This window comes from Thunnus maccoyii, chromosome 23 (genome assembly GCF_910596095.1).
Source record: "Thunnus maccoyii chromosome 23, fThuMac1.1, whole genome shotgun sequence".
NCBI lineage: Eukaryota > Metazoa > Chordata > Actinopteri > Scombriformes > Scombridae > Thunnus > Thunnus maccoyii.
In genome coordinates, this window is record NC_056555.1 from 8,409,403 (window position 1) to 8,427,687 (window position 18,285).

Here is an 18,285-nt window from a genome sequence, read left to right on the forward strand (position 1 = left end):
AAAAAGTATAGGTGGGGTAATTATACTGACTATTCCCATATGAGTCTGAAATGAGGTTCATTTACACACACCAGCTCTGATTGCTGATATGGGGGGTGGGGGGGGGGGGGGGGGGGGGGGCTAATCACCCAGGTCATTTCAGCTGTTACATTATAAGTATCCTCTCCCCTCCACCATCACCGTCTTTACCCATACGGTCATCTTCATTACACAAGTATGCACGAGCCAGGCCTGATAGATAATGAAGCACATTCTGGCATCGCAATTAGCCGCTGGAGACGCTAATAAGGCAACATTTTTCATTGCATGCAATTATTCCGGGCCGGGCTTGTCACATGCACACTCACATTTACATTACAGACGGTTCTAAGGAAAGCCAACTGCTTAGCATTTCTGAATTGAACTCACCAAAAAGGTCATCGGAGCTGTTTGTCAAACCAGGAAAGGCCATACACCACCAGCCCTGCCTCCATGTATTTCCAGCCATAAGCCTCTGGTTTGTCAGCTCCTGGTCGGTTATTGTTGAGCTGACCTTTGCATGAGCACAGGGACTGTTGTGTGATACGAGCCAACCGTTGCTAGTCTGAGCAGACAGACGATATTGAATCAGCCTGTCAGGATTGACAAGGATTTATTACATAACTCGGCAATTTCAATCAAATTAAGAAGTTTTCTTTCCACAAAGGATATTTGAAAGACGTTTCAATCGTGAAGGAGAAATGTCCTTTTGCTAGCCATCTTGGATGTGGGATACAGCGGCTGTGGGCTTTACAATGTCGTTTTGTTTTCCTCTTTGAAGAGGGCAAAACTCAACGCTGTAACAGTGTTAATGAACGTGATCATTATCTGATATTCCTCCAGCCAAACATCCTAAAGAAAGTTGTTGGAGGTTTTCTTGTTGTTACATTATATTAGATAGACATTACAGAATTGGAAGGAAAATTCAACTGTAGTACAGAAATTGGAAAGCATCTTGTTTTAAAGGATCACTGAGGTCTTCAAAATCTGATTATGTTTGCATGAATATTAATGAAGGTATAATGTCATGTTTTGGAGGGAGGTAAGCTTGTTACAAGTCTTAATCATCGTTTTGACATTATAAAATGTTTGCATTGTTTACATTTGAATTAAGGTAATAAGTTATGCCCTTGTTGGAGCTAAATAAAGGTGAAAGAACACAGAAGAGCAGGTTGATTAACAAGCTTTACCACGTTTTTTCCTTGGAGTTTTAATGTTTCAGTGATAGTTGCATCATAGACTGCTTCACTAATCTCATAGTACAAGCAGATAAGCTAGCAAGGCAACCAAAAATGTGCCAATAGACTACTAGCCTACTACAACTTCTTCTCTGTGTTTTCCTGTGTGGTGAAAGTTAGATTTAAAGGGTTAAAAGGAGTCATAAATGTGTACATTGTTGCATTTTTCTTTTGTTGTTGTTGTTGTTGTTGTTGTTGTTGTTGTTGTTGTTGTTGTTGTTGTTGTGGTGTCTGTAGCATTGGTTAGTCAAATCTAAGTGCACTCATCTTCACAGATATATAATCAGGTTTTCTGGCTAATTTATCTAGCTGTTGCAAATGTTAAATTGTTTTGTTCTTGGCAACAGTAGATGAAGGGTCTGGATAAAAATAGTGCTGTCACAATTACATTGTGATAACATTTAATTATGACCTGGAGGCTTGCTAATTAATTGGTTGGTTTATATAATTACCGTAAGTACAATTATTGCCCTAACTAGGTTGGAAGTTAAGTGAAGACTTAATGAGGAGTTTGTTTATGTTGATGTAATGTGGAAATCACATCTTGAAAATGTCAAGTATTTAGGAACTGAGTTGGTTTTGGTTTGACATTTGTGCTCTTAGAAGCTCAAAGAATTTCCTAAATATAAAATAACCAATTTCTTAAGTGAAGTTACATCAGAAAATCCACCACAATTGTGATAATAGAGACAAACAAATCTGTTTTTGGCAAAACCCAAAATGAAATTATGCAGACTTTAGTGAATTTAATTATGGAAGGGTACAATCTCTCCTGCTTTTACCACTGAATTTAATCATCACTCACACCACTTATCCATTTGAAAGTCAACAACAGCTTTATCTGGGGGGAGTTTTCTCTTTTCCTCTCTACGCATTTTCAAGGATCCTCCATTAGTCTCTAATTGGCTTCCTCCATCACAACAGCTACTTAGTACCAGAAAATGTCCTGCATGTCTCTTTACTACATCACAGTGATGGAAGCACCAGTGAGGTATCTTTGCTTGTACTCTGATCAAATGAATCAGTCCTGAGCTTTGTACTGCGTGCCTAGAGGCTGCCTTCACAAGACCAGACAGGTCCTTTGTTTAAGTGTGCTGTGCTGCTTTGAGGCCGAGCCTGACCAGACGATGACTTTAGAGTGTGTGTGATCAGTATGTGTTTGTGTGAAGAAGGGAGTGCTGGGAGCTGTCCTTGCTGCTGAAAGGAGAGCTCATTAACGAGAAAGGGAACACAGTGCGACTGTGTTTGTAAAAGATTTGCATTCAAGAAAGAACTAGAAATCTACCCTTGTACTGATTTTGCTTATTTCTGGTGCAATTTGAGTTCCAGTGGAGAACTTCAGAAGAATATGGATACTTGACATTGCTCCACTTCAAAATGGTGTCACTAGTGATTTGATTCAAGACATGTCCTCTAAGTAGCAATACTGATATAGGACAGAGTGACTCAGATGAAATCTGCTTTGCTTTTCACTATCTAGTAGTTCATGACAATTCAGTTGTACATAGAAAGCTTTTAGATTTTGTGACAGTGATCCGCATTACACTGTGACTTAACAGACAAGAAAAAAAAACGTAATTTAAACTTTTAATACTTTGACTTTTTATATTTTTTACAGAAAATTCTTAAAGGTCTTATTCACATAATTGTGGTTAATTGGTAATTTAAAAAAGGAAAAAAAAGCTGTTTGGTTAGCTAGCAAGAGATGTAGTTAGCTACCATGGATGTATTATAAGAGCTGGATACCAGAACAAAAATGGTGCTCATTCAGTCCAATAAGAATTGCTCAGCTGGCATATACGCCAAAAAAAAGTTTCTAGCTTCTGGGTTTGCCTCCACGTTGCGCAGAATATGCACAGTGGTGTTTCCACTGCTGGCCTTGCCTGTGAGTTACCGCTCGGCCCATACACTTTACATTGTGGTGATGCCACAAACTTTTAAATTGTTTTTCTTAGCCCAAGGAAAATGGATGAAAAAGTCAACAGTTTTACAGACTCTTAATAAGTCTCTTTTACAGTGGTGGTCTATGGGGAAAATGCTTTTTGGGCTGCAGGGGTATTTTTCGCTGACCACTGGGAAAAATTGGCTGCAGAGACCTATCCAGCTCTGATAATACATCCATGCTAGCTACAGGCACATCGCACCTGGTCTTAAAGGGATATACACGCAAATGTTGCATCCAGTCTTAATGAGATAAACAAACATTCTGCGGGTTCTGTATTCTTCGCAGAATGCGTGTTGGGAAAAAAATAACTTAACATAATTGTCATTCACTGAAATACATGCAGGGAAGGCAAAATGCATTATGGGATCCATTTTTTTGTTTCTGTGTTGACAATTCTGTTTTTTCAGAAAAACCCTCAGGTTGGGGTTAGGGTTAGGGGGTTAGGGTTAGGGTAAGAGTTCCTAATGGGTTGTTAGGGAAGCTTTAGGAGGCTTGTGCTGCTTCCCCTGATATATGTTGCTTTGCTGGAGTTGCTTTTCCAGAATCTGTACAATGGAAATGTGAATGCAAAATTGCCATAGCCTCAATTATGAGCATAAGACATAGGTTAAAAAATATGAGTGAAATGATTACATGAGCAGCTAAAGAATTTATAAATTCTTCATTTAAAAAGTCAGTGCGACCTTAAATGACTAGGAAGTTGGATGCCAAAAGGCAAAAACACTAATTTTTACACAGTCGATGAACTGAAGTGAAACATCTACAGTATTTGACCTTTTCACTGGCCTGTAATGATATTAGCTTTAATGGTCTCTAACATATTTTTCCCATCACCACCTGCAGCAAGATGTGAAATGGAAATGATCCATTACTCAGTAAATACATCAACATCAGCTGTAGTATCTCACTTGTAGGCATATGGGCTGTCTTTGGCAGCAGGTGTGGCTCGGACAGTGCCAAGCTGGCTAAGATAGATAAAGCAGAGCAGCATGGAGGGAAAACTAGCAGAGAGAACACGGTGGAGGAAGAGGACTGGCTATATGAGGTGAATACAGATAGAGGCATTTCAGCAGATGACTTGTTTGTGTTAAGTGTGCTGAAATCTGTGCATATGTCTGCGTATGTGTGTGCATCTGCATACTGTCACATAAGTATACAAACAGACACTGTAAACACACAGACACTATTCAGCTGTCAAAAAAATAGAAGTAAAAGCAGATTTCATGGCTTTTGGTGTTTGCTTTTTCCTCTAATTAACTGCTCAGTTGGAAATCTGTCCGCTGCTGTGTCTACCTGTTGAATCATGACATGCAAAGATTATTGGGGTTTCAAAAATTAAAGATCTCTTTTCAAGCATGCTTGATGAAACTGCATTCAATGATACAATAGATCATATCGTTTATTGTACATATTTATTTATATTACACACTCCAACATGTGTTTTCAGTTCTTTCTGGCAAATTAGATTTCTGCTCGGGTTGAAGTCGGGCGGGGCCACTTGGGAATTACATAAGGTCACTGGAGTCCACTTGCTAATCAGGATGATAAAGGTGTAAGTTGTCCTTCTCTGACAGGTGCAACAAAGCTAACATGAGAACAAGGAAGATGTCAATCAGACAGTCTGTGCTTGCACAGTCCTTAAGTTAGTCCTTAGTCCTTAGTTAATCACATTACACTTACTGTATGCCCTACAGATATTCCCTTCGACTCTCATTCACTTCAATTGAAGTCTTTGCACTTTGATATTTTGCTGATTCATAGATCAGATTTCACCTTTTTTCAGATCTGACCATATGATTTCCTACATTGTTCAGAATTCCTTTCAGACAATCCCAAAGTAATGGAGTCTCCCAAGGTGCTGCCATAGCCTGTCAGGCAAGGGTCAAACTAGCACTAGTGAGCCAATATGCAAGCATGTTCACTGCTGGCTATGCTACATTTTCTTACACTTAGCTGTTGTTTTTTTAAAATATATATTAAAAAAATATTGCAGCATTTCAGTAGGATTTAATGATTGAAAATGACGTTTGTTCTTTGTAAACAGATGGCCCATAGAAACACTGCAATACACTGTGCTTGGAAATTAATATTTATTTTATTGTGTGCCTTTTTAGTACAACAACACTAACAGACTACAAAAAGCAGGATTGTTATCACAGAGCAGTTTGTGAGTATGTTCGTGTTCAGTATTTAGTGTTTCGATTTTAGGGTTTTTAAGGTTCTTGTATTGGCTCATTATCACACTACTGTCATGTCTTACTGGGACACTTCGGTAGAATGGAGCCATTGTTAATGTTATTAGTAACACCTGTGAAAAATTCCTGTAAAACACAAGTGCAATGTGACCATACCTGAAAGGTGCCCCGTGAAGTTTTTGACCACTAATTGTGCTGTGGAGTAGTATTTTATACGTATTTTTAAACACCACATTCAATCAAAAATGAAATACATATGATACCTCTTTGTACCCTGAAATAGGGTTTGGTCTCAAAGTTAGTGCTAACATAACATGACATGGTATTTATAGACTTTAACTTTATTGTAGCCCTACTCAGAATAGCTCTAGGGTGGAAAAAAGAGTACTGTATTAAGATGCAGGCCTTTGTTTTAAGACCTAGCAGCTTTGGCAGGAGCAGAGTATTCTTATAATATTTCTCAAGTACACAGCAGGCAGCAACCACAATGGCTCAATGATTAAGTGAATAAGGAAGTCTCCTAAGATGCAGCTCTCACAGTCACTGGCTGCAAGATGTTGGTTCTAAAAAACTCAGACTTGTGTCTTGACAAACCTCACAGGCTTCTCTCTCACAAAATACAAAATCGCTGTCTTGTTTCTGTTCCTTAGCTGTGTGTCTGTCTTTCAGCAGGATCTCTCAAAAGCGTATGAATGGATATCCATCTAATTGGCCTGAGCAGATAGGCTTCATGCCAAAGAGCAGTTGATTCAATTTTGATGGTGATCCGGATCTTGGATTTCCGCCATCAGATGATAATCCATAACTAAGATAAAGCCTGCAGTTCCTAGGGTTATGGCCGAGAGATCATTTTGAGTGCAGCAGCAGGCTGGAGAACTGTTCAGCCTTGGCAGAGGTTTTTGGTCTGTGAGTGCCTCTCCTCTGATCATTCAACACTGAACACTGGACTAAGACTTGACCACGGGGCTTTGAACAAGGACTGTTTATTTTTCCCATGTTACCAAGTGGGAAAGAAGTGTGTTTAAGTCTGGGCGAGCAGATTTTCTGCCTAGTGTCTTTAAAAGTACATATTTTTTACCCTGACTTGTATCTTGTATCATCAAAGTGATTTTTATGTTGAGCCATTCAAATGTTGATGATGGTGATGGTGCTTCCCCAAACCACTCCACTAACTCTCTCTTCTATGGAGGTCTTGTGAAAAAACAAAAAAAAGAAAGAAATCCTCCTCTCTCTTGGTTATCGATTTGTCTTCCTAGTGCTGCCACAGTGTGGTGCCCGCTTGGAGACAGCTCGGATGGTTTCCCAGCAAGTGGTTTCCATAGCAACAGGTCGCCACGTAGTCAGGGCGGCCATTGAGGGCAGGGTGGTGGCAGTAGGGAGGGGAGGAGAGAGGAGAGGAGGCAAGGAGAGGGGAGGGGAAAGGGAGAGGGGTTGGGGGGGGGGGGGGGGGGGGTTGTATAGAAAGCAATGGCAGACTATTAATAGAGCTTATCAGGAGCCAGCTGCGGAAAGCTGTGGTCTCATGGCACCTTGTCAGATACATCCTTTGCAAACACGCTCTGTTTGTTCTGTGTGTATGTGAGTACAGAAGCATGCATGTGACTGTATGTGTGTGTATGTGTGTCAATGTGTATACAGTGTGTGTGTGTGTGTGTGTGTGTGTGTGTGTGTGTGTGTGTGTGTGTGTGTGTGTGTGACTGGATGTTTTCCAGATCAGATTAGTGCAGAAGTGCCCATTACTGAGATTGACTATAGTATTTCTCTGTGACTCTTGGATTCACTTCACATCCATGAGACGTTGCTGTTGTTGATGTCAGGGTCAGAGGTTAAAGTCACCTTAGATAATACACATTACTAAAATAATGTTAATTAGAAGTAATGATGTAAAAGTCATTCAGTTTGTAAAGCACTTTTGGCTTTGTGATTTTAAAGTTGAGTTACTTTTCAAATCTTTCTGCAACAAAAACAGTATAACTTTGGCCAAAGTGATAATAGCTGAGCAGTCGAGTATGATACCGACTATGTATTTTTACAATGGTTTATATGACTTCATATGCAAAGCACCTTTTCTTTCACTTTTTTTTATATTTACAGCATATGAATTAGTATATTTGTGAAACTGCCATGATACCTACAAATTTGTGACAATCTTTGGGATACAGTGAGGTAATATTACTATACTGAAATCAGGATTAAAGCAGCAATAATAGATTTTTTTTGACCAGCTAATAAGTTGTAAATACAACATTGATATATTATCACTTTATAGTTATTGTGGCAAACATGCTAGCAAGACACATCCAACTATTTACACATCCAACAGACACAGCAGCATTAGCATTTATTTGGAGTGTTCGGCTATGTAGCAGCTAAATTCTCCACTGTGTTCACCAGCTACTCACTATGTTGTTTTTCAGCTGTATCAGAGCTTTTTTTGCTAAAAATAGCTAGGTTTTGCAGCTGGAAACAAGGGTGATGAGAATCAATCAATCAATCAATCAATTTTTATTTATATAGCGCCATATCACAACAAAGTCATCTCAAGGCACTTTTCACATAGAGCAGGTCAAGACCGTACTCTTTAATTTACAGAGACCCAACAATTCCCCCATGATGATGATGAGACTGAAACAAAGCAGTAAAGTCTGGAGGTCATAAATCCAAAACAATGAGCTGAATGACACTAAAACACTCTGTAGACCTGAGAAGAACTGCAGAGTTAGTGATCATTTCTTTGATTTTGTCACTATGAGTGGCTCCTCTCACATTACCATTGATTCATTGTTAATATAAAAATATTCATTAGTGCATCTTTAATGTAAGTTGGTCATGATTTAGCTTATAAACCTGCCTTAATGTCTTCATATGTTAGTACATACAAATAATACCAACTTCTTTTTATGTGCATTTCCTTTGAGAGCAAGCTGTGCTTTGCCGCACAACCTATATATTTATAGCTTGCTAACAGCACCTCCCGCTAACCATCACCCCTCTCTCTCTCTCTCTCCCTCTCTCTCTCTCTCCCTCCCGCTGTGCAGGTATTGCCTCTATGACAGTGCCGGTGTACATCGCTGAGGCTTCTCCGCCCCACCTCAGGGGTCAGCTGGTGACAGTTAACACCCTCTTCATCACCGGTGGACAGTTCACAGCCAGCCTCATCGATGGCGCCTTCAGCTACCTGCAGCGTGATGGATGGAGGTCAGACGCACACCTTTACACACTTTAACAGAGTCTCTCTTTATGATTGTCATATACTCATATATTATATTAGCGTCTTTTCTTTGAGTTTTTATCATATCAAATGCCAGAAAAAGTCAGGCTTGCTCAATCCCTGGTTCCAAATGTCAACACATGCATGGGTCAACCCCTAACATTTGCAGAGAGCAGCTGTACTGTATGTATAGTACTATAGATACAGTACGCCTCTTTCTCTGTCCTTCTTTTCTTTTTTATCTGGTACTTTTCTGCTTCTGTTTGTGTCCTTCCCTGCTGTCACAGTAAATGTGGGTTTACAGCTTTCAGAGTGTTTGAATTTAAAGTCATTGTAGATAACAGTCGTCCTTTTTGCAAGGATTTGCTCCAACTGCAGTTCTGCCTGAGATGTTGGAGATTATTTAGAAAGTCCCAGATTGGTGTGATTCATACATGATAATAGCTTTTTGAAGAGTTTAAAATATGAGTGTTGTCTGATTGACGTCTTTGCCGACGCAGCAGAAGAACAGCCTTATATGGTTGGGTTTTCTCTGCAGTAAAAATATAATCTTAACTGCTTCTTTTTAATTTTTAAATTCAAAACTCTAACAGTTATCATTATTACAGCCTTTTCCCCCCTTGTTCACCTTCTTTGTACCCTCTTATTCTCAACCTTCCAACCGCATCATTTTTTGGATTTCCATAGAGACTCTTTTACAGAATGTGTTGAACCCTGATTGTGTGCATGAGTGAATACAGAGAGCTAGTAAGAGCAATCCTCCTCTCAACAGAGTCCAGTGTATCTGTGGTTTTGTTTGGGTACATTTATTCTGTCATGATATTGGAAATTGACAATATAATTTTGGTTTGCTATCAAACATGAAGAAGTTAAAAATTCATATAATCCATGAGTGTGTGGGCACTAATGATTTGACATTCACATTTTTTTCAATGTATTGAGCTATGTAAATGTATTTTTTTATTATATTATAGAGTTAAAGTTAAATGCTAAATGTAAATGCTACTGTTATCTTAAGTGGAAGAATCTAAATTAAGCCTTGGCATTTTCTCCAGTGTTTAATTTTAATGAACTAAACCACCTGACACTTGCAAGCAAATCACTCAACATAAATTGACGGCTTTGTGTGTCATATTTTAGCAAAGAAAGGTAAAAGAAATGCAGATACGTAGCTTCCAAAAGTTGTCATTATCCAAAGAATATATATCTGAACACTTGGTTATTTGGTTTCTGAGATAATTATTAGATCTCTCCCTCCCTGCCTCTCCAGGTACATGTTGGGTCTGTCGGTGATTCCCGCCGTGCTCCAGTTCGTGGGTTTCCTGTTCCTACCGGAGAGCCCTCGCTGGTTAATCCAGCGCGGGCTGACCCAGAAGGCCCGGCGCGTGCTCAGTCAGATCCGAGGCAACCAGAACATTGACGAGGAGTACGACAGCATCAAGAACAGCATCGAGGAGGAGGAGAAGGACAGTGGAGGTGGTAAGGGGTGGAGTGGGCAGCTGATCATTTCTACTATTTGTTTTACTCCATCGGTCATTAGTTCACTATGCAGGGTATCTGCACATGTCTGAGTAAGGCCTATTAGCCTTCTGTCATGGCAAAGTGCATGCAATCATTTATGCTGCTCCTGCCTGTACCTGGAACTGAAAGTACATTACAGTTCAAGGTAAGTACATATTATTAATCAACTTGATAAAACTGTCAAATTAAAGGTACCCTGTTGAGTTTTTGACCACTAGTAGTGCTATGGAGCAATGTTTTTATGACCGGGTCCCTGTTTCGTTCTGATTGACAGTTATGGTAACATGCAATTAGCCAGGTGGGAAATAGGAAGACTGCCAATCCCAACAGTGTGGGATTTAAAATATGTTTTAAAAATGTGAAATATTTTGTAAAGTAGGAAACATGTTCAACACATTTGCTTGACCTCAAGGATACACACTGGACTAGATACACACTGCAGAACATTTATCAAATTTTGGTTTATTGTCAATTTTCACAGCTAAACAGTGTCAAAAAGCTGTTGAGTATTTTCAGCACAATGCTCAATTCATGTAGCCTCAGCTTAATGAAGCCTCTGAAGTACAATCTTTTCAAGGCATTTCATTGGTACAGAGGTAAGTGCTACAGGTTGGAGCTCATTTATCTTCTTTGCGGGACCAGAACAACAAAAAACCTCCTCCACATCGTAATCATACATGACTGTGGGAGTCGAGGGATAATTAGACTTTTTTTGTTTTTGCTCATATTATTAACACCTCACAGTTGACACAGTCTCGACCCTGAGCCTTGAAGGCAGCAGCCTCCTTTTCAGTCACTTTGATGTCGGCCTTGGTGAGGCTGATTAGACACTTCATGCTCCCCTCCTGCTGTGTGAAGCCTTTCCTATTGAAGCAACAATGAGTTATTCAGTTCTCTGCAGCATTCCCTTGACTCTTAGGGCGACAACAATGACCTGCCAATCAAACAGTGCCAGCAGTGCCATGGCATCTTTTCTCTGGAGTTTCTCTTCAGTTTCTGTAGGTGGAACTCCGTTGTTGGACTGTTCATCTGCAGTTGCTATCGCTGTTCAAGGTGACTTTGTAATTCCTCTGTTTATTAAAAAAAAACCCTGAAAATGTCACCAATTACTACTTTAAGTTGAAATATTTTCAATTTTGACACCCAGCACGTTACATTCTGACCAACATTGCATAATTTTTGCTTTAAACAAGGTGAATCAGGGCGGTAAATAGAGTGGCACCTAAACAGAAAGTGGTTAATGTGACAGAGTAGATAGAAAAATATTTTCTTCTTCGTGGTCAGTTATTGTTTGAGCTGACCTTCGTCTGACCACATGGAGGCTGATATGAGGCTTTGCCAGTGTGAGCAGACAGTATTGAACGAGGCTGTCAGAATGATGGCAGATTGAGGTTTATTAGCTAATATCGCTGTTTCATAACACTGCTTGAGACAATCATAAAAATTGAGACAGTGTGTGTGTGTGTTACATTGTGGTCTGATCCTGAAAACCTCTAATCTGTTTTCTTGTCCAAACCAGTCCAACAAAGCACTCTCTTAAAGAAAGAAACACGCACACACGTACACACACTAGCATGTGCTCAGATTTTATCATACTATTTCTCTGCCATCTGTTTATGCTCGTGTGTGTGAGAGAGAGCAAAAGTGAAGTACAATTAGATCCACAAAAGAGAGACATTATGCACACACACACTCACACACACACACACACAGCATATGGTGTCATAATTACTGCAGTGATGTGAATCCCTAAAACTGTCTTTCTTTCATGCCCTGCGACCTCCCTGCTATTTTCTGGAACTTTTCTTTTTATTTCATTTATTTGTTTTCAGGATCAATGCACATTGATGATTGCCATTGTTTGCCAAAAGGCCCATTTTCAGCTGTTGTCACTTGGCCAGATGTTAAATAATCCATGAAAATAACAATGAGGAAGTACAATGATGATTGATTTTAGGTTTATTGTCCAGGACATGAAGAGCTTGTTGATATGCAGATTGAATCGGTTTTATTATTGTATCAGTGGTGAGAGACTAAATGGTTATGGTTATTATCATTAACTGCTTATTATAAAAGTATGTGATCATAGCACGAAAATAGATCAGCTAACGTTAAAATTGTATTGGTTGAATTTGTTTTTGTCCACAACAGGCTCAAAATAGTTATTTGAAGCAGAGTCGAGTCTAAGGTAAAACCAAGGTCTTTGCTTGTAGCGTCTAACCTAATACATAAACATAGTGTTGCTGAGGGGCATCATTTGCCATCAGAGCACATGAACACTTTAAAAACTACAGTTCCCACTACTAACTCCACAGATATGGAGCATGCTTCCCTGATTCAGTTTATGGACAACCAATGTCTGCAATGAGCAAAGCCTGGAGAGTAATGGAGGGAAAGAGAGAGGAGATAAAAGAGTGGACTAACACATAGGAAAGGACAAGTGGGCAAATTACCAAAACACAGTCGAAGAAGAAGAGGCTGAGGAGGGGAGAGGAGAGGAGAGTGTATTGGATTCATTCTGCAACTAATCAACCTTGACAACTGAGAACACTGTGTCTCTGGAAGGAGTGGCATCTATAGATCCCCTGGGTCTGTGTGGCCTGCAATGAAGAGGACCCTTTATCACACACACACACACACACTGATGTATAAAAACACACACTCATACAGGCAGTGGAGTGGGACTCAGTGTGTGTCCAGCTGTTTCATTTTCATTTCAGTGTCTCTCCTCCCCATCACTGTAGCTCATCCCCACAGTCATCATCAGTTACTGTGTTTGATGAGGAGAGATGCGGCAGGTAAGCTCCTCTCACTGCCTGCTTGTTATCCTGTAGCTGCTGGTTAACACTAAACTGCAACCTCCGGTGCTGAAAATTAAGTTCCTCGAATGGCCACTTGAGGCTGCCTCCAAAAGCGAGTCAATCTCCATAGACCCACATGTTAAAATGCCCAATTTTACAGCAGAAATAAACATGTTTAAAGCCTGGTACAAACAATGTTTTTTGTCTCTATAGCTAATTAGCTATAGCTAATTTCCCCGTTCATGACAACTGTATGGGGGATGAATTTTCATTTAACTCACCCGTTTAAAATTTATTAAGTCTTAAATTTATGTATAATTAAGTGCATGGCAGCTTTGAGTGACAGGTGGGTGCAGGCAAGTCACTACCATGGCGACAACATTGGTTAGGTAACGTAACCATGTTGTAACCCCAGATTCACAGAGTACAGGCGTAGCCATAGCTGTCACTATTTCAGTGTGTTTTCAGTTCATGAAAGTTAATAGTAACATTTTGGTTGCCTAAAAAAGTCTTACTCAGCATTTGGTCGTACTAAAAGACCCTCTAAGGAGTCGGCTGTTCAGTGTTCTGATAAGCAAATTTTGTTTTAATAGTTTTAAGCCTGTTTTTCGCTAGCTAAAATTATCATTGCATTATCACAGTTAACCATAGACTGTAAATGCACCGTGTAAACCAAGCTAGTGTTAGGGTCAGCTTCACCCTCTCGTTCAAATATTGTTACTTCTGGCTCCAAAAATCCAAGATGGCGACAGTCAAAATGCAAACTCAAGGCTTCAGAATGGGAGTTCACAAACCAGTGGGTGATGTCATGGTGGCTACATCTATTATTTTTTACAGTCTGTGATTAACACTTGACTTTAGTGTTCGTAATAGACACAAGACTTTTTACTGTTTTTTGTGGCTTTTTGGAGTGGAGCTGTTTGGCTTGAGTTTGTGTCAAATTTAGGCTTCTCTGTATTTCTCTCTCAGCACGGCAGATGAACCATGGTTTAGGTCTTTCTGCTGATATTCTACTGAGTAGTGCACCTATCATTTGGTTTTGGTTAGCATGATGAACGAGGCTGGAAGATTGAGTTGGCAGACTGCCCGTGGCACATTAATTGAAAACGTTGTTCCATAATGACAGTTACTTTCCACTGAACTCACTCAGAAGCCACTTTCCATTTAAAATCCGTTTTAGACCAAAACTTTACACTCAGTGACTCATTTTCAATGTTCCTGTCTTAATTCGTGAGCACTCTGCAGCCTAATTGGTCATAAGTTGACGCTGCATGATTCCCTAGAATAACATCAAATGGATTTCTAGTAGTGATCTGGTTATGAAGAAGAAAAAGTTTTTTTGGATGATATATTGTGTAAGGCCTCTGGAAAGCTAGCATCAACAATATATAGACAATAATTTATTATTGCCTTCTAGTTATCATGCTGCTTCTTTTAAAACTTGCCACTTAGTCAACTCTGCAGGCTTAAGAGAATCTGCAGTGATGAACAAGTTTTCATTCAACAGTCAGCTCATATGTTGGATAGATTTAGAGAGTGTCAGTATCCTGAGCATTGGTTAATGGAAACATACAATAAAGCCATAGACATACAGAGAGAGGCTCTTTTCAGGAAAACACTGAGAGATAAATCTCATTAAGTCAATTGTCTTATTACATACAACCCCTTTGCATCTGTTTTAAGTCTACTGCCTCTAAGCATTGATATATTCTCCAAACAGTATTTACAAATCCTCCAAGGTTTACATATAGAAAGGTCCAAAATTTGAAGGATAGGATATAAATGAGGAATTGATTCTCACACCTTTTAAAAAAAATAAAACTCTGATATTTTGAACTGTGTATGACGGCTTGTAGTTTGATGGTTGCAGTTCAGATGTTGGAGTTCCTGATTTGATTCAGTCATTTGTGTAAGTGTATGATTATGTATATATGTATTTTTTGCATGAATTTTGTTTGCTCTTCTATGCTAGCTAGCAGCTATAGATGTTTCATATTTGTTCTTCAGGTTTTCACTGGTTTGGTTTGGTCTTTGTTTCGAGTATCTCTAGTTGACTTGTGTCAGCTCTAATCAATGCCATCTGTACCACCTGCACTGGTTTCATTGTGTAGGTAGCCTGAGGTGTAATACGATTTGTTCACACTGAAGAAGGTGTCTATGCCGAAACATCTGTCTTTGTGCTCATCCTTGTAATTTAATAAAAAGAGAGATTTCTGAGACATCTTTCAGAGTGCGAAAGATTTTCTGATTTCTTGTGGAGCGCACCTGACAAGTACATGGAGCGCAGTGGTTTTTGAAAATAAATACATAGATGCAACCAGAGCATCTTGTACCACTCATGGGGCACATCAGTGAAGCTGCTGACAGTGTCACCACATAGTAACAGAATACATGACTTTCAGCCAGATTTAGCTCGTTTTAGACCTGCAGGGAGACAGCTATGTCCATTAGTACAGTTCTTCTCAGACATTCATACATTTTCAAACATCTCAGCGAAACTCTCAAAATTAATATAAGGAGGTTTTTGAAACTTCTAACTTTGCAATGAATCAGGCAAAAAGTGCAGACACTACATGACACAACATTATTTGACCTTTTATAATTTACTTCCACCTCTCTGCAGAAGTGCAGAATGTTGTTCGTGTCTCTCCCCATTCTCTTTTCCAAAATCAGACAAATGCTTTGCTTTTGACGTGATGAAACCACTCTTCCTTCTCACTATCAAATTTAGCACTATTAGGTTAAAAAAACTGTTCTGTGTTCATTGTTGGCTTTTGTGAGGTCTCGAGATCCCTCACGACTAAATCCAAAGGGAAGAATCTTGTCATGTGTGACCACCATCTGTGCCACATCATTTCATGCCTGTACTGCGGGTACATTTGTAATTTACATGCTCCTTTTAGGGCCAACATACGACCTGGAGGCCAGCTGTCTCCTAGCAACCAGACAGACAGATAAGCAGATGGAGAGGACAGAGAGATTGTTAGACAGACAGATGGAGAGAGAATTAACAAGAAAAAAAACACTCTCCCTGGTTCAAAACTATTTATTTGGTTTCAGAGACTCGTGATTGGCCCAGTTATGGTCACCTGATTGATCTGGGAGCAGGAAGTTATTGTAGATAGGGCAGTTAAAGTCAGAGCAGCTGAGGTTTGAGGTTGTACAGTAAAAACTTATGTCCTTCATAATCATAGTGAGTGCATATGTTAAAGTCTGTGTAAAAGAAAATCTGAGATTTCTTATGAAACACATTATACATGTTAGAAAATAAATACTATAATAATAAAAGACTGTGAACTATGTGGTAATGAATTGTGGAGTTAGACTATTAAACTGTTCTTCACCATTTCTGTGTTCAGGATTTGTTGGGCATGCCTAAAACGACCGCACCATGATGTAGAGGGGTGACTAGCACAAACCCCCCAACCCCAACCCCCAACACTATATAAAAACTAGAGTACTTTCATTGCAAGCTTAGCATTAGCATCCTGGTGTATGCTGCTGTCACAACAGTAGATGGAAACTCTCTGGGCAGATAGAAAGGTCTACACTTAACAATGAGATATTCTAGGTTAGCAGAGCAGTGCCACTCAATAATGGCATTGTCAGTGCACCAAGCTTTGTTACCATAAATGCACAGTCCCCAACACCCCGCTGATCTTACTGGAGTCACTAGCTGTTGTATCTGCTCCTCTCTTCCCCCATTTGTTCATGCTCTCTACTGGCTGGTGGAGCTGGGTTGATAAACGCTATTGTCATGGTATAAGCTGTTACTGGTGAATGGGGCCATTTTCAGTCAACGGTAGCGCTCACAGAGTTATTTCAAACCCAGCTGAAGCATCCATTGATGGGCAGAGTCGGTGTTAAGCTCCGGTCCACCAAGAGGGTATATCCATGTTCCACTGCTCGTGCGCACCCTCTCTGCCTCTCGGTCCAGTCTCACCCTCGCTGCCTTGGGAATTCGACATGAGCGTTGTTGAGTTCAGACCCAACCCAGCGTGTTTTTCCATGATTTTGAAACCTTATTTTATAAACTTGGCAATTTTTTTAATCAGTCAAATTTGGCTGACACATTTGTGTCTGTCTGTGGTGTGAAAAACTCATAACATATTTATTATTGCTTTACACAGACTTTAATGTTGGTTGTAACTGATATCTAAATTGGTGATTGTGCAAGGAATTGTGGGACAACGAAGTCTTCAATTTGTGTCCTTCAAGAATTTGGTCCTATGAAAGAATATATGTCTCAGCTTGATAAACAGGAAACTACAAGTTTCATGTGAGTGGTAGATTTTTTTATGTGCTGTGTTATGCCAATTGTGTTGAACATGACTCCAATAAACAGTTAAGTTTGTAAGGTAATCTGCAAGCCATGATGTTAACTTAAAGAATCGAAAGCGTTTCATCAATTTGTCTTTGCTGCCCTTTCGAGTACTCATTAAGTCTGCTGTTACACTGCAGCCAAGGATTTTCACAGGAGAAACATGGTTCAGTCCTCAAACCCCATAATTAACCTTTTCCTCTGAAAGATCTGGTCCTTTGGTCTGAAATACTCCACTGTGATTGGCCCCTGGCCCGTCTAACTTGTGGTCAGTGTCTCTACTCGTGACTCAAGCAGAGGTGTAGATATTTACCTGTAGCTTTATAGTGTGTGTGTGTGTGTGTGTGTGTGTGTGTGTGTGTGTGTGTGTGTGTGTACTCACCTGGAAAAACAAAGGCACACCGTGCCCGCTGACATGTCGGTTACCATAGAAACAGCACTTTTCACTTCCCTTTTTTCCTCTCACCTCAGACATAACAGTGATTAAAATATATATCTCTCTCCCATCCTCCCTCTTTTCCTCTCACACACGCACACACACACACACACACACACACACACACACACACACACACACACACACACACACACGCACACACACACACACACTAAACACATTGTGCGAGTGCAAAAGGCTAAGTGGTCAAGAAGCTGATAATGACAGAAAGATTATTACAGAAATGACAGCAGCACACAAAACAATCACACATTATGCTACATATCACATAGAAGTCATCACCTCCTGTCAAAGTCTAGTCAGAATCCTATTAAAGCACTATTTTATATGCAATACAATTTTCACAAGTGTGTGTGCTGACATTTGCTCTGTAGAAACAGAAATCTACTCAACAGGAGTGTAATCTTCAAATACAAATTCTTCTAATCCTCTATTGTAGTTTAATAAAAGCAAAGTTTTTTTTCCTCTAATCTTCAGGAAACGGTTTAACAGTAACAATTATTGAAGCCAAGACAGCTCAAAATATAACTCGAAAGTTATGGCAGCCTTTGCAGTTAAGGTATAACAAAAGTATTCAA

General features: G+C 39.7%; 1 protein-coding gene across 4 annotated transcripts in view; it reads left to right on the forward strand.

Moving 5' to 3' along the window:
- The window catches only part of LOC121890858 (proton myo-inositol cotransporter-like), a 72,257-nt gene that overhangs the window by 7,248 nt on the left and 46,724 nt on the right, over positions 1-18,285 (forward strand). For 3 of the 4 annotated variants that reach the window (XM_042403454.1, XM_042403453.1, XM_042403456.1), the window contains 2 exons: positions 8,435-8,594; positions 9,878-10,086. In XM_042403454.1, the coding sequence (XP_042259388.1) occupies positions 8,435-8,594; positions 9,878-10,086 (369 nt within the window). The remainder of the gene's footprint in view (positions 1-8,434; positions 8,595-9,877; positions 10,087-18,285) is intronic. The other variant, XM_042403455.1, reaches the window with a different exon arrangement.